This window comes from Scyliorhinus torazame, chromosome 7 (genome assembly GCF_047496885.1).
Source record: "Scyliorhinus torazame isolate Kashiwa2021f chromosome 7, sScyTor2.1, whole genome shotgun sequence".
In the NCBI taxonomy this organism is placed as follows: domain Eukaryota; kingdom Metazoa; phylum Chordata; class Chondrichthyes; order Carcharhiniformes; family Scyliorhinidae; genus Scyliorhinus; species Scyliorhinus torazame.
The window spans coordinates 121,156,679-121,180,656 of record NC_092713.1 but is presented as its reverse complement, the minus strand read 5'-3'; the positions used below and the strand labels follow the sequence as shown (position 1 = coordinate 121,180,656).

General features: G+C 44.4%; 1 protein-coding gene across 3 annotated transcripts in view; it reads right to left on the bottom strand.

Moving 5' to 3' along the window:
* kif14 (kinesin family member 14) overlaps nucleotides 1-23,978 on the bottom strand; it is a 148,795-nt gene that overhangs the window by 97,724 nt on the left and 27,093 nt on the right. For all 3 annotated transcript variants that reach the window (XM_072511423.1, XM_072511421.1, XM_072511422.1), the window contains exons 5-12: nucleotides 21,111-21,209; nucleotides 17,822-17,874; nucleotides 16,159-16,189; nucleotides 15,902-16,009; nucleotides 15,446-15,562; nucleotides 12,337-12,455; nucleotides 6,487-6,659; nucleotides 4,421-4,568 (exon numbers count right to left, since the gene is read on the bottom strand). In XM_072511423.1, coding sequence (XP_072367524.1) covers nucleotides 4,421-4,568; nucleotides 6,487-6,659; nucleotides 12,337-12,455; nucleotides 15,446-15,562; nucleotides 15,902-16,009; nucleotides 16,159-16,189; nucleotides 17,822-17,874; nucleotides 21,111-21,209 — 848 coding nt within the window. The remainder of the gene's footprint in view (nucleotides 1-4,420; nucleotides 4,569-6,486; nucleotides 6,660-12,336; nucleotides 12,456-15,445; nucleotides 15,563-15,901; nucleotides 16,010-16,158; nucleotides 16,190-17,821; nucleotides 17,875-21,110; nucleotides 21,210-23,978) is intronic.

The following is a 23,978-nucleotide window of genomic DNA, read 5'->3' as shown; positions in this document are numbered from 1 at the left end:
ATTTTTGTAACTTTTACCCAATAATCATCAGAATCAATACAAATAACTCAATGGCCCTCTTCGGAGAGTCAGAGCTATAATTATGTTCAACCAACTGTTGTACAACCTGGCATCATGCCCAGCAAAATAAACTACCTTTATTTAAAACGGGATGCTAATGATCAGTTAAGGTGGCTGCCAAGGAGGATCAGATGATTTACAACTTCAACACAGACTATCCAGCTTCAGAAAGTTCTGAATTTAATCATAATGGCTAACGGTCTACCCGTTGAATGGGCATGCTATCCAAGACATAAAGTCAATGGACTCTAGAGTCTATATTCCCAGGTTTTCAAAAGAACAAAGAAAAGCTGATGGGGCCCATTATCCACAAGTGTGAAAGGCTACCATTTACTTATTTTGAATATCTCTGGCCATTGACAATTTAATTGAAACTGGTTCTCTGATACGGAAATTATTTTATTCCACAGTTCAGTAGAGACCTGGGGCAGTCTGCAGAAATACACAACAGTTGCAGCGGAAAGCTGTGCCACCTGTGTCTTTCAGCAGTCAAAAGGCTTAAAAGACTTAAGTCTCTGAGCCTGATTCCGAACTCGGAGTTCACCCGTAAAGAAATGAGACCTCCTACAACATCTACGAGGATCTATCTACATGACCTGCTGAACAGTCTTCTCTGTGAAGGAAACCTGTAGTTAACCCAAATATCCAATCCCAGCGATCTGAACTGATCCAAAATACAATTCCAGAGTGGAGAAGCTTCCTTCTTCGTGCGACTCTCAAAGACACATGAACTGTTAACTGTTCCTTTGGTAAGTACACAATCTTCTTTAATTGCATCTTTCTTGATTGTGTGGTGTGTGACTGACAGTATTTGGATATTACAGGGTGTGCGCATGAATAAATAATCCTCTTCATTTAAACCGACAAAAGTCTGCTACGAGTACTTTATTTTGTTCTTTCTTACATTATTTTTTCCTTTTTTATATACAAAGGTTTGGCTCGAGGGATGGCTTTCAATAGATCGCAGCGATATAGCTGCTCTGCTAAGTACGAAACCCTGAGCCAGAATCAGGTCGTCTACGAATATTTTAGCACCAGGTTCCCCACGAACATGCTGTGCGTTTAGAGGAGAGAAGCGGCGCCCATCCGGCCGTGTTCCAGCCCTGAATAGAGTGGCACTCCGCACCGGAGTCGGCTATTCCAGGCCAACCAGTGATCCACGGCGCTACGGTATTGTAACGTTTAGGCGGGATTCTGACTTCGAGGCGTTCAGTCATAATCCCACAGATGGTAGCTTCGCACCAGTGACTCCTCAGCCAAGCACATACGCCAAATATCTGAACGTGCAGTTCCTCTTGTACTGAGCAGGATTACTATTTCAACAACACATTTTCATTACCAGGAGGGTAAAACTAACCTGTCTCACGACAGTCTAATCCCAGCTGTAGTACTTTTTTTAAATTGACCACACACCAATGGGGTTTCAAATCATACACATCTACCTTCTCAAAAATAAAGCCCACTGATTACAGATAGAAGGGAAGGGAAGTGGGTTTCATTTTAACACTCCTGTTGTAAATCCGGATATTAAAAATGTAAAATGCTCAACAGCGCCGCTCCCGATAGCTCCGGGGAAATACTCAGGGAGTCCGGTAATAATAGCTTCATTGAGAATTTGGAGGCAGTTTCGCCAACACTTCGGGTTGGGGGCAGGGTCAAGGGAAATGCCGATTCGGGGGAACCACAGATTTGAGCCAGGGAGGTGGGATGGAGATTTTCGGAAATGGGAGAAGGGGATTAAGACGCTAAAAGATTTGTTTCTTAGGGGTCGGTTTGCAGGATTGAAGGAGCTGGAAGCGAAGTATGGGCTGGAGCAGGGGGAACTGTTTAGATACATGCAGGTTCAAGATTTTGCCAGAAAGGAGATACAGAGCTTCCCGGAGGAACCGGCCTCCACATTGCTGGAGGAGGGACTGGAGAAGGGGGTAGTGTCAGCGGTTTACGGAGCTATTTTGGAAGAGGATGAGGCATCACTGGAAGGGATCAAAGCAAAGTGGGAGAAAGAGTTGAGAGAGGTTATAGAGGAGGGATTCTGGTGTGAGGTGCTCCGGAGAGTAAATGCCTTCACCTAGTGTGTGAGGTTGGGGCTGATACAGCTGAAGGTGGTACACAGAGCACACCTCACGAGGGCGAGGATGAGCCGATTCTTTGAAGGAGTAGAAGATGTGTGTGAGCGCTGCGGGGGGGGGGGGGGGCCGCTAATCACATTCATATGTTTTGGTCCTGTCCAAAGCTAGAGGATTACTGGAAGGGGTTTTTTAGGGTAATTTCCAAGGTGGTGCACGTGAAATTGGACCCTGGTCCCCGGGAGGCCATATTCGGGGTGTCGGACCAGCCAGGGTTGGAAACGGGGGCGGAGGCAGATATCGTAGCCTTCACCTCGTTGATCGCCCGAAGGCGGATCCTGTTGGGATGGAGAGCAGCCTCTCCACCCTGTGCCCTGGCGTGGCGGGGGGACCTGTTGGAATTCTTGACTCTTGAGAAGGTTAGGTTTGAGGGGAAGGACGGAGGGGTTCTACAATTCATGGGCATTATTCACTATGCACTTTCAAGAACTGGATAACATCAAACATTAGTTGGGGGGGATGGGGACTGTGTGTATTAAGGGTGACCCTTGATTCCTTTTTGTCATTTGTTTATGTGAACATGCGGGCTAATGTTTGGTGGGAGGATGGGATCGTTGTTATTGTTATGGGGATTGACATATTTGTTGCTGATTATTGTTTATTGTTTATGGGTGTAAATTTAGGAGAAAATGTGAAAAAGGAGGAAAATAAAAATATTTTTAACAAAAACAAAATGTAAAATGCTGGGCCTGTTACCATCTGGGGACTAAAGACAGCAGGAGCATAGCCAATGCAACAGTGTCATACACTGGAATAGTCCAAATTTCAATTATTAATTAAGACAAAATGCTTGATCCTTCAAATGGAAAGATTTTTCTGGCCCAAATAGCAGTATTAACAAAACCTACCTTGCATACTGTCATCACAGATGACTATAGGCTGCTTCCCCCTTCACGGGGAGAGCTGACTAGTGATGATTTAACCTGTGGGTCAGATCACCACACCTCAGATTACGGACAAGGTTGAGAAGGCAGGGCCTTCATGAATAACCTCAGCCAGTATGGGAATTGATCGCGCCGTTGGCCTCGCTCGGTCACAAACCAGCTGTCCAGCCAACTGAGCTAAACCAGCCCAAATAACTTCATATAAATAACATAACCATTTTGATGTATTAGCTTCGAACTTGCTATTTAGAACCAAATTATTCTGGTTAAGTGAATTATGCAGTTAGCGCTCCTTCATAATCACAACTCTAATAATCTGAAAAGCAGCTGTGGATTTTGCAAGAACTGCTCAACTTTTGTTCACATATCAATCTTTCAATAAAGTGGAAGAAATGTTGCGATCCATAAGTTTTTTTGTGCACTTAACAGTGAAATGTGGATGGAAACTGCCCAACTTTATTTTAACCAGAGAATTGGGAGTTCATTGAGTTGCACCGGTGGACAGACAATGCCTTCCCCCATTTAAGTCTTGATACCTTTTATATAAAATTCACAACATCATATTTTCCGCACAAAGGAAAATGGAAAACAGGACAATACTCAAACATTTTCTAAATATTTAATACTGATAGCACAGCCAAATGGATAATTCTTCGTAAATTTAGAGTCTCAGAAATGAACTTGCTTTTATTTTATTGGTTCCCAGGATGTAGGCGATGCTGCATATCTTTTTATTAAAACAGTAAAAAATATATACAAGGCCAAACGGTACAAACACTCATTTTGTGTTGGAGAAACAGGGTACCCTCTCCTCAGTACCAATGTACAGGGAGGGGGAGGTGGATACTCGGATTATTAAAACAGTTCACAACACATTTCTACAAAAAACAAATGGTACAAGCACTAAACTTTGCGTTGGGAGAGACCAGATACCCTCACCTCTGGACTAACGGAGGGGAACGGAGGGTGGTGGGGAAGGAGGGAGTCAAAGTGTTGGTGGAGGGGGCCAATAGGGCACTGTCTGAACTATCTACAGAGGCAGAAAAATAAAGGGCACATTTATTGTCTATCTCTAATTGACCGGTTGCAATTGTAATAGGCCTTTTCATTGAGCAGCTGCAGTCATTGATGGTACTGCCATAATGGTGTTAGATATGGAATTCAAGGATATTGAGTAGGTGACAATTAAGGAATAGGTGATGGGGTTTCCAATTATCTTGCATGCCCACAGAGGAAATGCACTCAATGAGAAGTATTCTTTTAGCAAAGTGAGCTTGATGAGCCAAATTCCATTTCATCATTCCAGACCTAATATTCCAGCGCAAGCCTGCCTCAGATCCATCATCTTACCTCTGTGATTCTGCCATTTCCCTCTCCTGTTGATTGAGCTTCAATTTCAGAGCATTAATTTCCTTCTGGGATACTTTATACCTCTCAGACTGAATTCCTTGGCTACTCATCTGAGCAGCTTTCAACTTTTCAATTTCTGATTTCAGATCTGATTCAGCAAGGATTCAAAAAAAGTTAGAGTTACATTCATCAAAGCTTTGTGGAGTTGAAGCCCCAAGTTAATACAAACATATAATGAAATAAAAAATAATAAAATTAAAAGTGTCACTGCTCAGGTTGGAATAGGTCAGTGAATAGTAGTTTACTTAAAAATGCATGCAAACCTATGGTGAATTATATTTTTTACATGTGTCCAGCTAAAGTCAAAGACAACAGAAGAACAGCACCACTTGCTGGAAAATTAAAGAGTTGGATATTTCCTGTAATAATAAATAGAAGGTCTCACCATATTCTAAGCCTTCAAAGTGTGTTGGTCATTACAGGGGGAAACCCACTAATGTCAAATATTTTTCAGGTTCAGTTGTTGCAAAGTAAAATATTGTGCTCACAATCAGAACATGAACGATTGATCACATTTTATTGGAGTCAATGTAAATATCTGCTCTTTTCCCAATTCAGCTTCATGTTCAGAAATATACTGAGTTCCAATGAACATCACTTCGATAAATTGTATGTAAAAGATGACTACTATCGTTTCTCAGCCTTTTGGCTAAGATGAGTGCGAGGTCAGGTGTAATGCCTGGATCTGGGATGTCTCTTGTTATGGGCCAGGGTTTAGAGAACACCAAAGTGTATCATGGAGTTCACCTGACCCACAACTTTGAATAGATTTTGGTTATGGGGAGCACAAGGGCCCACTCTACAGGTGTGATGCAACAGAGATCGTAAGTACTTTTAAAACAAAACAATGTTTATTCTATGAATCCAGCTAACATTTTATAAACACACAGTAAACATCTTAGCAACTATCAACTCAAATACTCCCCCCAAAGAATACAGTAACCCTCAATCTTTCCTAGCAACATCCATAAGACAAATACCCTCCTTAACAAAGACAGCAGATTTAAATTCTCTACTGAGAGCAGTTATCACTTTTAAATTAGCAAGTGATCTGAAGACATTCTTTTTCATGGAGAAAGATCAAAATTACACCTTGTTTGGCTGTATGCATGAAAACGAAACTAAAACACAGACACACACTAGCTTTTTGCTCAAAGTGAAAGTAAAAAGCCACAGACCAAAACCCAGCTGCACCCACACTCTGACATCACTGCAGCTATTTGATAAACACCCATTTCTTAAAAGTACACCCACTACAGCTATTTGATAAACACCCATTTCTTAAAGGTACTCTCACATGACACTCTCTTGTGGGGACCATGAATTGAATTGGTTTTTGGAGCAGACAAGGAGCTGGATTAAGGGTTTGCTCCTATCCACACTCTGAGCTCTGGCTTTGTAACTCTGATAAAGTAATTTATTTATTTTAAATTTAAAAAGTAAAAGATGACTACTTTAAGAATTAATGCCAAATGCCTCGGCAAGAATTCAACACTGGGCATCACCACAACCACTGACCCAAACAACCTTTATGCTATTTTCTATGTTTTCACTTGTACTATTCTGTGATTGGGAAGGAAATTGTTCAATGCAATATTTTTGGCTATTTCTTTCATAGCAGAAGGTTCCAACATACAGACACTTCATTGTTACAAATATATTTGAACTACAAGATAGCATAAAATGGTAAAATGCCAAAATGTGCCATACAGAAGAGGGTTTACTGCCATATCATAGGTGTCCTATAATGAGCAATATAATTTTAACTTAACAAAAATGATTGGATTTTTAAATTAAGTTATGTAGCATTCATTATACTTCCCCACCTACCTTTTAAAATATAGGCAAAGGGAAAAGGCCTGAAGTTCAATTTTTTCTTTTTAGAAAATAACCAAACCTTGCAACGGTCATGTTCTACAGTTCAAAATTCCATTTCAAAATTAAGACATTAATTCATATCAAAGCACACACATGCAAGTTAACTTGTATGGGAAATGTCAAACAACCTCTAATCAATTTTGCACTCGAGTCCTCATTCACTTTCGCGATGTTGATAATCTGGCGAGCCTGTTTGGCATATCTAAGTGTACTAAGAGTCTCCTCTACATTAGAAGCAGATGGGCTGATGGTAGCTATCATAGCTGTTTTTGAATTGCCACCAAGACTGTCTTTCAATAACCTACAATATATTTCAAATGACCAAAAGAAAAGAATCAGAGTTCCGACATGTCATTCAGTAGTAAATAACATACACGTAGAAAGTAGTAGCATACATTAATCATGTTGCATAAAAAAAGTAAATATATCATCAAGTATGATCTTGCTAAATCTTCAATTAATTAATCCTGCTAGAGTATCCAATAAGAGAGGAATAATAAACAAGCAGATAAAGCTGAGGGGTAGGTTAGGGAATATAGCCCAATTAAAAGATCTATATACCAATGCATGGAGTGTAAGGAATAAACTAGGCAAGCTGCAGCCACAAATTCAAATTGAAGATCATGATGTAGTGGCTATTATAGAGACATGGTTGCAGAATGTCGGGACTGGGAATTAAATATATCTAGTTATAAAGTTTACAGGTGGGATAGGGATGATGGTAGAGGGGGTGGAGTAGCACTACTGTTTCGAAATACTACCACCGCAAATGGTGAGGGAGGATATAATGAGGGGAAAGCATCTGGTGGAGCCCATATGGGTGGAACAGGAGGAACAGAAAAGGATCTAAAACTGTAATGGGTAATGTGCATCGAACCCCTGGTAGGAGTTGAGGGGAGTAAAATTTTATAAATGCAGAAATTAGGCAAGTGTGTAACAAAGGCAGAGTAGTATTAATGGGGGATTTTAACTTACACAGATTGCGAGGCAGACAAGTACCTGTCAGAAAGGTGGTGAATTTCTGGAATGTGGCTGGGATAGTTTTCTGCAGCAATATGTTCTACATCTAACAAGGGGACAGGCAATATTAGATTTAGTCATGAATAATAAACCCAGTTTAATTAGTAGCCTCACTATGTGTGAACATTTATCAAATAGTGATCACAACATGATCGAATTCAATGTAGCGTTGAAAGTGAAAAGCACAAACCGGCTACTAGAATTTAAGACATGGGTAAGGCCAACTTTCATGGGATGAGACAGAGATTGTCCACGGTAAACTGGAAAGATCTGTTAATGGGTCAAACAACTTAAGAAGTGGAGAATTTTTAAAGAAACATTTAACAAAATACAGAGTGAGTATATACCCAGAGAGGAAAAAGCACCACTTCACACAAAAAATAGCCAGGGACAAATACAGAGATTAGGGACAGCGTAAAACTAAAAGAAAGGGCCGACAAAAGTGCAAAACATGGCACAGACCTGGACAAATCGGATAGATGCAAAGACCAGCAATGGGTCACAAAGCAGCTTATAAGAGGTACTAAAAGGGATTATGAAAGGAAATTTGCAAGAACATTTCTAGTTATATAATGGGAAAGCGGGTGATCAAGAGCAATTTACGCCCACTAAAAGCTGAAAATGGAGATATTGGGTAAGATTCTCTGTTTGGGAGACCATGTTCTCCCGCCGGAGCTGAGTTGCACCTGATTTGTGCTCCTGCTGGAGTGCAATTAGGAAGCGATTCCCAATCCTCAACTGTGCAGATTTATGCATGCTGAGGATTGCAAGGGATTCCCGCAATTGGGCCGTCATTTTGAGCGGGTGGCCGAATAGCGCCAGTCAGCAACCCCCGCCGCCACCCCCCCCCCGCAAATTTTCTGTGCAAAATATTGATTTTATTAGGCTGTGATTGACAGGTTCCACACCCCCCCGGGTGTCAGCATTGTTCCGTTCATCTTCCTTCATGGTTGAGTAACTTTGAAGTGGTCGAACCGTAAAGTTTATAAACATCAAGCTTTGATTGTCAGCTCCTGGACCACTTCAAACAGAGTTAAGTGCTGTCAGTTTCTTGCTGACCATTTCAAAGTCACTCAACCATGAAGGAAGAGATTGGAAAGCACTTAATTCTGTTTGAGGACGTTCAGGAGCGGTCAATCAAAGCTTGATGTTGTATAAACATTGAGATTAGACCACTTCAAAATTACCCTATCATGAATGGTGATGAAGGGAGCAATGCTGGCAGCTGGGAGTGTGTGGAAGCTGTGATCCCAACCTAGTAAAGTCAATATCAAAGATAAATGAATGAATGGCTTTCAGATCAAAGATCTGAGGGGGTTTAAACCCACCTGACTGATTTTCTCTATCCAGGAATGACAGGTGCTATTTCCTGTGTCGGAGTTAGCAGGTGTATTGCCTAGGTGAGTGTCAAAAGCAATGATCTTTTTTCATTGCCTGTGGCTGGACTGCCCTCTAGCTTCCAGACAGAGGTCTCCCTTCTGGGGAGCTTCCGGACAGGGTTCTCTCTTCTAAGGACTATGGGGTCAATTCCCTTAAAGATTATCCCCATTGCCCATGAGGTCCATCGCGTCAGGGCCACGTTTGACAGGACCAGAAGTAATTCTCACCCACGTGATTCCGAGCCCAGAGGACCGGAGAATCACACTGGCCCAGAGAATATGGTGCCTGGCCCGCGGGGCACGAGCCTCGATCCCGACACCAGCCAGTGGCTGGCGCATCGGAAACACATCAGGTCGATCCCGCTTTCTCCCCGACACCAGATTCACTACCCCATCGGAACTCTGCTACTGGCAGCACAAGGCGGAAAATTCCGCCCATTGGCATTGATACTGGTGAAATGGCAGACATGTTGAACAATTATTTTGCTTCAGTATTTACAGTTGGAAAGGAGGATAACTTACAGGAAGTCCTGAAAAATTAATAGCTGATAGAGGATAAGGCTTATTACAATTAAGTACAGCATCAATAACGAGGAAATTTATGGAACTAAAGAGTGACAAATCACCAGGACCTGACAGTTTCAATCCAAGGGTGTTAAAGGAAGTAGAGGAGCACATAGTAGATGCCTTAACTACATTATTTCAGAGTTCCCCAGATTCAGGAGTAGCCCCTCTGGATTGGAATATTGCACATGTCACTCCACTCAGGGTGTCAGTGGGAAACCATGGAATTACAGACTGATTAGTCTAACATCTGTGGTGGGGAAACGTCTGGAGTCTACAATCAGAGATAGGGTAACTAAACACCTCGAAAACTGTTGGTCGGTCAAGGAGAGCCAGCATAGGTTCATGAAGGGCAGGTCATGCCTGATAAATCTCACTGAATTCTTTGAAGAGGTGACTAAGGCAGTGGACAAGGTGATGACTATGGATGTTACTAATATGGACTTCCAGAAGGCATTTGATAAAGTCCCAAATAAGAGACTTAATTAAGGTGGAAGCCCACTCGTTGAGGGTAAATTATTAACATGGTTAGGAAACCAGTTGAGTTGCCGGTGACAGAATGGGGATAATCGGCAGGATACAACTAGTGGTGTACCACAGGGATCTGCATTGGGACCTCAATTATTCACATTATTTATTAACGACTTGGATGATGGCCTATGAAGTTATATATCCAAATTTGCTGGCGATATAAACTTAGGTGACATGAGCAACATAGAAAATAGAAGCAGGAGGAGGCCATTCAGCCCTTCGAGACTTCTCTGCCAGTCATTATGATCATGGCTGATCATCAACTTCGGGGTGCAATTCTCTTGCCGTGTTATGCTCAAGCAAGAGCACAACGCGGCCGGAGAATCCCGGAAGAGGCCTCCAGCGGGCCTCCCGACAGCCTCCACACCTCGCGGGATTCACCTAAGTCGCGCGAGACATCAATGTCGGAATTCCACCCAACATGGGCAGGACCAAATGACACTCACAGACGTAGGTCGTAAACCTACTTACGTCCTACCTGCCCAAGATCCACCAGCCTCCCCAAGGAGGCTGTAGCCGTGCGCCAATCAGTGCTGGTCCACATAGACGTGAAGCAGGAGGAATGACACCCGGGAGGGAGTCTCCTGGGACATCGGGACCCTGGGTGGTCAGGGTAAGTGCAGGCTGGCTCATTGGCTCTCCCCGGAACGCAGTCATCTTGGCACTGTCCAGCTCACATTGGCACTGCCAAGGTGCCCGGATGGCACTGCCAAGCTGGCAGTACTGCCCAGGTGCCAGTGTAAGGATGTCTGGGTGGCACTGCCAAGTGTCGGGGGCCGGGGGGCACGAAATGAAATGCCCATGAAATGAGAGTTGGGGGGGGTGCTGTAAGGGGGCCTAAAGAGGGGGGTGCCCCAGGGACCCCATATCAGGGTGTCCTCACTTTGGGAGGGGGGGGGGGGGATGACCACATGTGTGGGAGGGTGACATTGCCCATGGGTTTCTGGACGCACAAGCTCACTTAGAGATCAGGGCACCCTTTCAAAATGGTGGCCCAATCTCGGAGTTCAGCTCCCCAGTGCTAAAAAAAATTCTAAGTGTGGGCTAAACTGGTGAGAAACTTACCAGGGCCCAAAAAAGTGACTACGGGCTGCATTCTCTGGCCCCGGCGACCGGAGAATCCCACCAGAGGTCAATGGATTTCTCCATTATCATCGTCTCGCCCGGGGCATTCTTGTGGCGGGCAGGGCAGACAAATTCAGCCCAAAATGTCATTGAATAGCGATGGGTAACTCACCGGTAGAGCCGGTGGGTAACTCCCTGAAAAGCCCGCCACAAATTAACTTAGAAATTTGGGATAATCGGGCCCTCAATACCATCTCTCTCTCCTCTTCACCCCCCCCCCCCCCCACACACCACCCCACCCTGCCCCCCATATCCCTTTAACCCCAAGAGATATATCTAATTCTTTCTTGAAATTATACAACATTTGGTTCTAAACTACTTTCTGTGGTAGCGAATTCCACAGATTCACCATTCTCTGGGTGAATAAATTTCTCCTCACCTCAGTCTTAATTGTAGACAGTCTAGATAACAGCATAGAACTGCAAAGAGATATTGACAGACTAGGTGAACGGGCAAAATTGTGGCAGATGGAATTCACTGTAAGCAAGTGTAAGGTTATCCATTTTAGGGGAAAAAGAACAAGGCAGGGTACTTTATAAATGCGAAGAGATTAAATACAGTGGATGTCTAAAGAGACCGGGGGTTCTGGTGCATAGATCTTTAAAGAGCCACGAACATGTGCAGAAAATAATCAAAAAGGCTAATGGAATGCTAGCCTTTATATCTAGAGGACTGGAATATAAAGACACAAACGTTATGCTGCAACTGTACAAAACCCCGGGAGGACTGTGAGCATTCTGGGCACCACACCTTAGGAAGGGTCTATTGACCTTGGAGGGAGTGCAATTAAGTTTACAAAAATGGATTCCTGGACTACAGAGGTTAAATTACGAGGAGAGATTACACAAATTGGGCCTGTTTTGGCCAGAATTTAAGGTTAAGGGGTGATCTGATCGAAGTCTTCAAGATATTAACAGGGAAAGGGAAAGACAGGACAGATAAAGATAAACTATTTCCATTGTTTAATGCTTCTAAAACAAGGGGGCAGAGTCTAAAAATTAGGGCCAGACCATTCAGGAGAGCTGTTAGGAAGCACTTCTTTACACACATTGAGCTAGAACAGTTGTTAGTTTTAAATCTGAGGTAGATAAGGCATATGAGCCGAAGGAGTTATGTCACACATCAGCCATGATCTCATTGAATGGCAGGACAGGCTCAGGGGCTGAATGGCTTACGCCTGTTCCTATGTTCTTAATTCATTTTATCCATTTTAGGTATAGCATGCAATTTACTTAAATCTTATTTAATGAGAGTTTAAAAATTACATGCGAGACCAGATAAAAAAAAATTAAATTCCATAGAACTATTACTGCTTGTTCAACATTAATTTTCAGAACTGTACAATAATTTATAACTCACCATGTGAGCACCGATTCCCTGTAAGGAATAAAGACTTTCTTCTTAGCCTGAGAATATTCTGAAAGTGCAGAAATAACCTTTCCCAAGGTGAAGAGAGATTTATTTATGCTTACACCTTCCTGTAAGAAAGAACATTTCAGTGTTTTGTAGTTAAAGGGTAGCTGGCCAGTGACACGGGAGCCAGACATAAAATACCATAAAACTGCACTTCAGAATGTTCAAATTAGACTGAAGACCATTTGGGAGGAATAAGCTTTTTTAAAAAAACTGTAGCACTAAATGGGCCAGATCTAGTGCTGAAAATGAATAGAAAATCTTCATCCTTGAGTATATGGTTGCACTGGAATTAAAGGGTTCAGATGATGGCAAGAACCACCATGATAGGGAAAACCTGGTGATTTCGGAGCCTTCAGAACCTCTTGAGATTGGACAACTTTTTGTTTATAGGAAGTAAAGAGTGTATCCTACTATAATATAATACTTTAATGTGGTGTTTTAATTTGTTTGGGAAAACGACGTATTGTGTCAGCCACAAGATGGCACAGTGGTTAGCACTGCTGCCTCACATTGTGGAGGACCGGGGTTCAATCCTGGCCCCGGATCGCAGTCCATGTATACTTTGCACATTCTCCCCGTGTCTGCGTGAGTCTCACCCCCATAACCCAAAGATGTGCTGGGTAGGTGAATTGGCCATGCTAAATTGCCCCTTAATTGGAAAAAAATAAGAATTGGGCACTCTAAAATTATTATATGTTTTTTTTTATTGTGTCAGCCATATGCGATCTACACAAAAGATTAATGATTACAAAGTAATGACTAAAATCGGAAAGAAATGGCCAGCATTGGCGAGAGAAACAGTCATTATACATTTGAAACTGATAAATTAATGGCAGAGAACAAAGATGATGTGGCACATATTGACAGGATATTTTAACCCGTCCCATTTAATTGCTGACACAGTAAACTTCTAAGTTTATTCTGTACAATTAAATGATGAAATTTAGCAGAATGCACCAAATCAAAGAATCAGACAGACAGCCAGCTCAAGAACACCACTTGCAAAAGCCTGGTGTCAAAGGGAGGTCATGTCTGACAATCTGCTACAGTTCTTTGAGGAGGTAACAAGGAAGTTAGACGAAGGAGAATCAATGGACGTGATTTATTTAGATTTCCAGAAGGCCTTTGACAAGGTGCAGCATAGGAGATTGTAAAATAAGTTAAGAGTCCATGGTGTTTAGGGTAAGATCCTGGCATGGATAAAGGATTGGCTGACGGGCAGAAGGCAGAGAGTGGGGATAAAGGGGTCTTTTTCAGGATGGCAGTTGGTGACTAGTGGTGTGCCTCAGGGGTCTATGTTGAGACCATAAGTTTTGACAATATACATTAATGGTCTGGAACGAGGAACTGAAGGCACTGTTGCTAAGTTTGCAGATGATACAAAGATCTGTAGAGGGACAGGTAGTGTTGAGGAAGCAAGGGGGCTGCAGAAGGATTTGGACAGGCTAGGAGAGTGGGCAATGAAGTGGCAAATGAAATACAATGTGGAAAAGTATGAGGTTATGCACTTTGGAAGGAGGAATTTAGGCATAGACTATTTTCTAAATGGGGAAATGCTTAGGAAATCAGAAGCACAAAGAGACTTGGGAGTCCTTGTTCACGATTCTCTTAAGGTTAACGTGCAGGTTCAGTCGGCAGTTAAGAAGGCAAATGCAATGTTAGCATTCATAGGACATACAGTGCAGAAGGAGGCCATTCGGCCCATCGAGTCTGCACCGACCCACTTAAGCCCTCACTTCCAGCCTATCCCCGTAACCCAATAACCCCTCCTAACCTTTTTGGTCACTAAGGGCAATTTATCATGGCCATCCACCTAATCTTTGGACTGTGGGAGGAAACCGGAGCACCCGGAGGAAGCCCCCCACGCAGGCACGGGGAGAACGTGCAGACTTCGCACAGACAGTGACCCAGCGGGGAATCGAACCTGGGACCCTGGCGCTGTGAAGCCACAGTGCTATCCACTTGTGCTTCTGTGGTGCCCATGTCAAGAGGACTAGAATACAAGGCCAGGGAAGTACTTCTGAGGCTGTATAAGGCTCTGGTCAGACCCCATTTGGAGTATTGTGAGCAGTTTTGGGCCACGTATCCAAGTGCTGGCCTTGGAAGGGGTCCTGAGGAGGTTCACAAGAATGATCCTTGGAATGAACAGTTTGTCGTATAAGGAACAGTTGAGGACTCTGGGTCTGTACTCGTTGGAATTGAGAAGGATGAGGGGGGATCTTATTGAAACTTACAGGATACTGCAAGGCTTGGATAGAGTGGACTTGGAGAGGACATTTCCACTTGTAGGAAAAACTAGAACCAGAGGACACCATCTCAGACTAAAGGGATGTTCCTTTAAAACAGAGACGAGGAGGAATTTCTTCAGCCAGAGGGTGGTGAATCTGTGGATCATTTCGCCGAAGAAGGCTGTGGAGACCAAATCACTGAGTGTCTTTAAGACAGAGATAGATAGGTTCTTGATTAATAAGGGAATCAGGGGTTATGGGGAGAAGGCAGAAGAATGGGGATGAGAAAAATATCAACCATGATTGAATGGCGGAACAGACTCGATGGGCTGAGTGGCCTAATTCTGCTCCTATGTCTTATGGCTGACTGGCCAGTACCTATATTGTCTTTTCTATATAACTGTTTAAAAATAAATCTAGGCCACATATAAATAAAGCTTGTAAAGCTTATTATAAAAGGATGGCTTACTCATAGAAAGAACATTGATTGCAGAAGTGAATAATTTGTTTAGAGTCCTGTTGGGGAATTATTCAGACAAGACTTTTACCATATTTACAGTTTAAAAAAAAAAAAATTTAGAGCACCCAATTATTTTTTTTCCCGGGCAATTTATCATGGCCAATCCACCTGACCTGCACATCATCGGGTTGTAGGGGTGAGACCCACACAGACATGGGGAGAATGTACAAAGTACAAACGGACCATGACCCGGGGTCGGGATCAAACCCGGGTCCTTGGTGCCATGATGCAGCAGTGCAAACCACTGCGCCGCCATGACGGCCCTTACCATACTTACAGTAACTGATATTTACAAAGTGTATACCTTTAGTCTATCGCCACTGGTCTGAGCTGTGAAGCAACGTTCACTTCCTGCAAGATCCACTAGATTCACTTTGCTCGTCACACAGTGCTCATGTTCCTCCTCTTCCACAAATTCTGCCTGCAGGTCAAACAAAAAACTTGAGAAGTCCTTTAATAAATTGAGCAAAACAGCTATACTATTAACAGTCGTGGTGGAATTATTTATGTTCATTGGTCAAAGTTACCAGATTGCTCCCTCCTTTTATTACACATTTTAATAGAGTTGCCCAGGTTCTACTCGCATGCCATTTCCAGAATGCCAGCTTTGTACTTAGATCCCCTCCCACTCCCCATGCTAAAGGAATGTTAGTCACTACCATATTGAAAAAGACAGCAGTGTGATACAGAATTGCAATTCCCACGAACAAATGTAAAATTCATGCCGAATAAATCAAAGCTAATTACAGTGATATTGTACCTTGGTTTGTGTGATGACAAGTGTGATGACTGAGTGAGACCTGGAACTCTTTTCATTCATGCCTGTAGCTGCAGTAGCCCTTTGCTTGTTCCCTAGTTCCAACCAGCCCTAAGAAGGAAATTATTTATTTTTTAAAAGTATCTACAATAGTGAGTTTATTCAAAAATAAAACAAACCAAACTATATAAAGCCAACTCTTTATGTACTACAGAGGAGAACTATTTTCTTCAATTTTAAATAACAGATACAGCACTTACCCGAATATCTGCATAAGAGGTGACAACATTCCTGGAAAATAAAGTACATAATTGAGCCAATAGAACGTGTACACTGACAGAGATTTAGTCCAAGCTTTGGAATCTCTTCCAGGCATGGAAAGAATGATTTAAAATTTAGCATCAGTTTATATATTGTCCCATGTTTACACGTGGGTTAATGCTCAATTTTGCACAAGAATAAAGCCCTAGCTTGGTTTCCTCAATAACAATAGGAATTTCCATACCAGAGTGCTTTGTATGCAGCAATAATTATTTAAGATCTCAGAATTGGAGGGCGAGCTCAAAATCCCACTCCATTCTGTCAAGCATGCAAAATCCAACCTTCTCACTCAGCTTTCTTTCACCTATTCTTTGAAGAAAATGATGACTACCTGGAAATTTGGAGATTTACTCAAATATCAGGAAAGCATTCACTTCCACAAAAATATTGAAATAAATGAAAGAATAAAGGCTTACAAACTTACAGTAAGACCTGGACACCATTCAGGTTTGGGTTGATAAGCAAATAAAACGTGATCCTCACGTACCAGGAAATGGCTGTCTCCAGCAAGAGAGAATCTAACCATCTCCCCTTGACATTCAATGGCATTACCATTGCTGAGTCCTCCACCACAAACAACCTAGGGGTTCTGTTGACCAGAAACTGACTGGACCAGTGTATAAATACTGTAGCTAGAAGAGCCAGTCAGAGGCTGGGAAGTTTGCAGAGATACCACTTCATGGTTCCCCAAAACCAGTCCATCATCTACAAGGCAGAAGTCAGGAGTATGACAGAAGACTGTCCACAGAAGACTGCCTGGATGAGTGCAACTCTAACAACACTCAAGAATCTCTACACTATGTAGGACAAAGCAGCCTGCCTGATTAGCACCCAACGCACTACCCTCAACATTCACTCTCTCCACCACCAAAGTACAATGGCACCAATGTCCACTATCGACAAGATGCACTACAACAACTTACCAAGACTCCTTCAACATCACCTTACAAACCCATGACTTCTTTCACCTAGAAGGGCACGGGTAGCGAATGCATGTGAATACAACCAGCTGCAAGCTCTCCTCCAAGCCACACACCATCTTGACTTGGAAATATATCGCCATTCCTTCAGTCAGTGGGTCAAAATTCTGAAACTCCCTCCCTAACACTGTAGGTGTACCGACACCACATGAACTGCAGCAGTTCAAGAAAGCAGCTTATCACAACCTTCTCAAAGGTAATTAGGAATGGGTAATAAAGGTAGCCTAGCCACCAACACTCACATCCCATGAAAGAATTTTAAAAGAATTATTAACTTTTGAGACAATAACAAAATGCTGCTGGCAATAAAATAAACAGCTAAAAGCATAACAGACAACAGAAAAACTAAAACAATTTAAATATCTAGAATGGAGAGAGTGGGGAGGAATACAAATGAGTAAGATGCCTGCACCTGCAACAAAATTCTGAAGAGAATTTCCCAAATTATTTTTTACTCAATGTTTGTGGGTGACAGAATTTCACGTTTATCTAGGAAGTTGAAAAAAGATGAATATGAATAAAACTATCCTTACATAAATGTCACTTTAAAATTAAAAAACAAACATTTTGTGCAGATGACAGTTACATTACTCCTAGTATAAACTCCTTAACAATAACTTACAAAGAGAGATCAGCCACATAAGGTCCAAAGACTGGATGTTCTCTTACACGGAGCTGCAAACAATAGAATGTGCTTAATTAAACAAGAGAGTAAATATTACAACAGAATCTCGAAGGATCGTCCTGTTAATCCCTGTCTGTCCCTGGTATTTTCCATTATTCTTGTTATTTCAATTTTTATGTGAGGACAAAAATTTGCATATGCCTTTAAGATGGACTTCACATGAAAACTTTTTTTAAAAAGGAACCGAGAGCATCATGTGCTGATTGGTCTGACATCAATGATGACTCATTTTAATGGTCTTGGCTGTCGGACAATGAGGAAACCCAGGTTTCCTCCGGGTGCTCCGTTTTCCTCCCACAGCCCAAAGATATGCAGGTTAGGTGGATTGGCCATGATAAATTGCCCTTAGCAACCAAAAAAGTTAGGAGGGGTTATTGGGTTACAGGAATATGGTGGAAGTGAGGGCTTAAGTGGGTCGGTGCAGACTCGATGGGCCGAATGGCCTCCTTCTGCACTGCATGTTCTGTGTAATCTACTGGCCTCCCCAGCGAGGCTGAACCACTCGCCATTCAGCATCGCTCCACATAAACGTGGACCAGGTGGAACGGCACCCTGGGGGGTCTCCTGGACTATCGGAGACCCTTGGGTGGTCAGGGTCCATGCAGGGTGACCCCCTGGCCCTCCCCCTGGAACATGGGCATCTTGACTCTACCCAGCTGGCACCTTGCACTGCCAAGGTGGCACTGCCAAGCTGGCAGGGGTACTAGCCAGGGGCCCGTGTGGCAGTGCAAGGGTGTCAAAGTGCCAGGGTGGCATTGACAAGGCTCAGAAGCCAAGTGAGGCCACTCCCATGAAAGGAGGGTGGAGGAGTGTATGAAGGGTGGGAGCTATGCATTGCAGGTCATTAGGGGCCTCTGGGAGGTTGGGGTAGTGCCCATATGTGTGTGTTTGTGGGGGGGTGACATTGTCCATGGGTGGGGTGTGGACCCACAAGCTCACTTACAGATCGCGGCATCCTTTCAAAACGGTTGCCTGATCTCTGCGTTCAGCTCCCCAGTGGTTGAAAACCATCATGAGTGGGGTATTGTACAGCACATTAAACAACTTTTGGAACAACCATTATGATGCCTCTGTCATTTTCTTCCACAATGTGGGCTGACCCTCGGACCCGTTGCCCATTTCACCATGCTTCCAATCACTCTTTCCCCCCCCCCCCCCCCCCCCCCCCCCCCCCCCCCCCGCCCACCCAAATCTCTCCATGGCTCTCACCCACCCTCCGGCCGAGGACCTGTCCCCAAAGCTGTGTCCCATCCTCTGGGTGTTTGCATGTTGCATGTATGGTGTTGCCTCCCGCAGTGTTCAAGCGCAGTGTTCAGGCATCAAGGTGTGATTGAGATGCTGGGCAATGACTCCGACATGCCTATAGCCCGCCCACCCACTGGAATCCATTTGGGTTGTGTGATGTGCTCACTTAACCAATTCCCTATTAGCAATAGCCTCCAGCCACATGACCAGAGGCCTCAGCAGTCGGTGGGGTCATAGATGATCGGTAGGGCAGACAGACAGGGCAGGGTTTTCACCGGAATGGGTACACACGATCCAGGAGCTGGCATGGTGGTGCCGCGAGCGATTGCCCCACCCCCCCCCCCCCCCCCCGTTTGACTCCCAGCACCTCCTGCCCCACCCCCCCATGGCGGCCCTGCGAGGTTCCCCCATCCCCCACCAAGCACTGGGGTGGCAATCCGAGTGCTCGGTGAGCAAAGATGGCTACTCACCTCCTCGGCTCCCCATAGAAACCCTTCTGCCAGGTTTTCGTTTTTCAAAAGGAGTACTAATCTGAGCCAGCGTGAACACTTGCTGGGGAGGCCACTGAATGACAGGAGGCCATTGGAAATGGGGTTGCTTCGTTGATTGCATGGGAATGGGGCTTAAGTGGTGATGATTGGTTTCTCACCAAGCTGCAGCGAGATCCCAATTTTGCCTATGTGGGCGAGCCGGTTGCATCGGAAACTGTTTGGCGCCCGGCGCGGATCTCGTTTTTTGCCTCTCCCCCTATTCACCGGCCTCGTTACACTTGAGCGAGAGCGTAACAAGGACAGAGAATCACACCCCAAGTGTCATCATAGAATTTACAGTTGGAACGAATTTACAGTTAGAAGGAGGCCATTCAGCCGATCGAGTCTGCACCGGCCCTTAGAAAGAGCACCCTACATAATCCCACACCTCCATCCTATCCCATAATTCAGTAACCCCACCTAACCTTTTGGATACTAGGGGGCAATTTGGCATGGCTAATCCACCTAACCTGTACATCTATGGACTGTTGGGAGGAAACCGGAGCACCCAGAGGAAACCCACGCAGACACGGGGAGAAAGTGCAAACTCCACACAGTCACCCAAGACCAGAGTTGAACCCGGGACCCTGGAGCTGTAAGGCAGCAGTGCTAACCACTGTGCCACCGTGCCATAGACAGCGGTGGGGAACTTGTCAGCTGAGTCGGCGGGAAACTCCCTGAAAAACCCGCCACAAATGCACTTAGAAATGTTTCCGTTGAATCGCGCCCAAAGGTTAGCAGGATCCCAATACGTACACGTGCAGGAGGTGTAACACCTGCCTTTTTACCTGCTCCCTTCCCACCATCAAGGGCACCCATTCCAAGTGAAAGATTGGTAGCAGAAAGAAAAGGAAAAGGTGAATCATCAGACATATCTCTCACATCCTCCTTCACAAAGGATCAAGTTTGTCCCAGCTGAATCCTGAACAGCTGACCTTCTCACTCAGCCAAGGAATAATGCAAACTATGGAGAACCAGACTCAAAATAACAGTTGAGAGGAAGAGTGAGGTTTTGGATTATTAATAATAATAATCTTTATTGTCACAAGTAGGCTTAAATTAACACTGCAATGAAGTTACTGTGAAAAACCCCTAGTCGCCATATTCCGGCACCTGTCTGGGTACACGGAAGGAGATTTCAGAATGTCCAAATTACCTAATAGCACGTCTCTCAGGACTTGTGGGAGGAAACTGGAGCACCCGGAGGAAACTCACGCAGTCACGGGGAGAACATGCAGACTCCACAGACAGTAGCCCAAGTCTGGAACCGAAACTGGGACCCTGGAGCTGTGAAGCAACAGTGCTACCCACTGTGCTACCATGCTGCAGAATGTTCACATTCCGATCTCTGGGTGTTTCATTCTGATCAAATTTATAACACTTCAGGAGAAATTAAACACGAAAACACAAAGTAAACTTTTGATTACGTGAACAACTTCCTTCAGACTTACAGACTGTTTTACTTGCATCTTTCCATTTCCACCAACCAACAAATCATGAATTTTCTCGTTGTAGACTTCAAAATAACTCATTTCAATATGGCAAGTAACCTTCAAAAGATTAAAAAGAAATACCATTCATCAACATAGGGTCTGAGAAGGCAGGGCGTATGATGGCATGTCAACTTTGAGGGAGATAGTTCAGGTGCGGGACAAGATGGGGGAGTTGGTGGTGGCTCTGGAACAGAATAATAAAGGTGCTTGAGGAGTTTTATAGGCACTTGATAAGTCGGAGCCACCAGAGGAGGAGGAGCGGGAGATAAGAGAGTTTCTGGGTGAGTTAGAGTGCCCGAGGTTGGGTGAGGTGGAGAGGGCAGGGCTGGAGGAGCCGATGGGTGTGGAGAAGGTGAAGGTGGAAATCGGGAGGATGCAAGCAAGAAAGGCGATGGGGCCAGGTGGGTTCCCGGTTGAATTTTGTAAAAGATTTAAGGATAGGCTGGCGCTGCAGATGGTGGGAATGTTCAAGGACGCGATGGATAGGGATGTCTTGCTGCAAACATTGGGGCAGTCCTCCAGCACGTTGTTGCTTACGAAGGACAAGGATCCGGTTGAGTGAGTGTCATACAGGCCCATATCTCTGCTAGACACCAAGATATTGGCAAAGGTGCGGGCGTTAAAGTTGGAGGGGTGCTTTCCGAAGGTGATTGGGAAGGATCAGACAGGGTTTGTAAAGGGCAGACATGTGAGGAGGCTGTTGAATGTGGTGCTTTCTCCGACAGAAGGAAGGGAGACGGAGGTGACGGTGCCGCTAAATGCGGAGAAGGCGTTTGATCAGGTGGAGTGGAATTATTTGATGGCATTGTTGGAGACCTCTGTAATTCACCTGAGGAAGGAGCAGCGCTCCGAAAGCTAGTGACATCGAAACAAACCTGTTGGACTTTAACCTGGTGTTGTAAGACTTCGTATTGTTGGAGAAATTTGGGATTGGGCCAAAGTTTGTGGCGTGGGTACAGCTGTTGTATGAGGAGCCAATGGCGGGCATGCGCATGAATAGTACGAGTCCAGGGTACTTTGCATTGCACCAGGGTTTGGAGCAGGGAGGCCCATTTCCCTCCCTTCTGTTTGCACTGGCTATAGAGCCCTTGGCCATTGTGCTGAGGAACTCGGGCTTGTGGAGTGTAGGGTGTCCTTATATGCAGATGACTTGTTGTACATTTCGGAGCCGAGCTCTTCGGTGAGGAGCATGCTGGGGTTGCTTCAGAGGTTTGGAAGGTTTTCAGGGTACAAATTAAATTGAGGGAAATGTGAAATGTTATAGTCTCCTCTCCGATAGTGGGAATAGGGGGTGGGAGGGGGGGGGAGCTGCCATTTCATCTGGCAGCGTCTCCCTTTAGGTATTTGGGGGTGCAGGTGGCCCGAGATTAGGCAGGACACCAGAAGTTCAATTTCACTAGTTTGGTGGGGAGGATGAAGGCTAACTTGCTGAGGTGGAACAATCTCCCCCTGTCGTTGGCGGGCCGGGTGCAAGCAGTAAAGAGGAATGTTTTGCCACGATTCTTGTTCTTGTTTCAGTGCTTGACGGTCCTTTTGCCCAAGGCATTTTGGGGGGGGGGGTGACGGGGACACAGGCTAATCTCCTTGTTTGTTTGGGCAGTGAAGGTGGTTAAGATTAGGAAGGTGATACTGCAGAGAGGATGGCGGGCGGGTGGGTGGGGGGGGGGGGGGGCAGCTACGGTAGTGTACAGGGCACACCTGACAAAGTCTAGGATGAGCTGGTTGTTCGAAGGGATGGAGGATATCTGTGAGGTGTGTGCGTGCGTGCGTGCTCGTGGGGGGGACCTGCGAACCATGGTTAAATGTTTTGGGCCTGCCCAAAGCAGCGGCAGATGTTTTAGACTTTGCTGAGCTGACTGCTCGCAGGCAGATCCTGCTGGGGGTGGAGATCAGCTTCTCCATCCTGAGCCTCAGTGTGACGGGGGAACCTGTTGGAGTTTTTGGCCCTGGAAAAAATTTAATTTGTTCTAAGGGGCAGCGAGTGATGGGTTTGTTTATTTGACATTTTGGAGAGTTGGTTACCGTTGACTGCTGATGTAGGGATGGGAGTGGAGGTTTGTTGTAAATTCTAAAAATGTTGAAAATTTGTGGAATAAAAATACTTTTTAAAAAAATCAACAGAGGATCTATTTGTTACCCATGAAATGGGAAGATTTTTACATTAAGCTCAAATTCACTACCAAACGACATCATACCACAAAATATATCATCCATGATCGACCTTGTTCCAGTGAACTAAGTAGCTAAATAAACGGATCAGAATATTTCTGCCTTTAAAATTTCAACTTCACAGTCTGAAAGGGGAATTTTATTTCAGTCTGCAATTTTAACATTTCTTTTCTGAGGACAGCAAGGATACTCACTTGGAAACTTGCAGTCCTTTAAGTGTGCTGATTGGGTTCTGTTGATATTTGGAAAAGCAATTGCGACTCTCACCCGCTGAGCACAGCAAGGAGGAGGAGCAAGGGCGGAGAGAGAGAGCCCCAGATGGAATGTTTAGATTTTCCCATTCCCTCCACTTTTCTGATCACAGATTTTGCTTCAAATTCCCATCCTGACCTATTCTGGGCTGGGACCCATTCCTTATGTCTCAACCAGCAACCTTTTCCACAGGTTTAAGGCTGGAACTGACCTGTGACATGTAGACGAGGCTAGGGAGTTAAAATCACTGGGGTCTCACTGCTTCCTTGGCCCCCGTCTAGCCAATTCTTGCTTTGGGACAAAATTAAGCACTTAATCTCAGCTCCAGGAAGATGTTAAAATAAAAGGAAAATTGTTGGACAAATCCAGCTCCAAACGTATTCAAATTCAATACAACTAGACCAT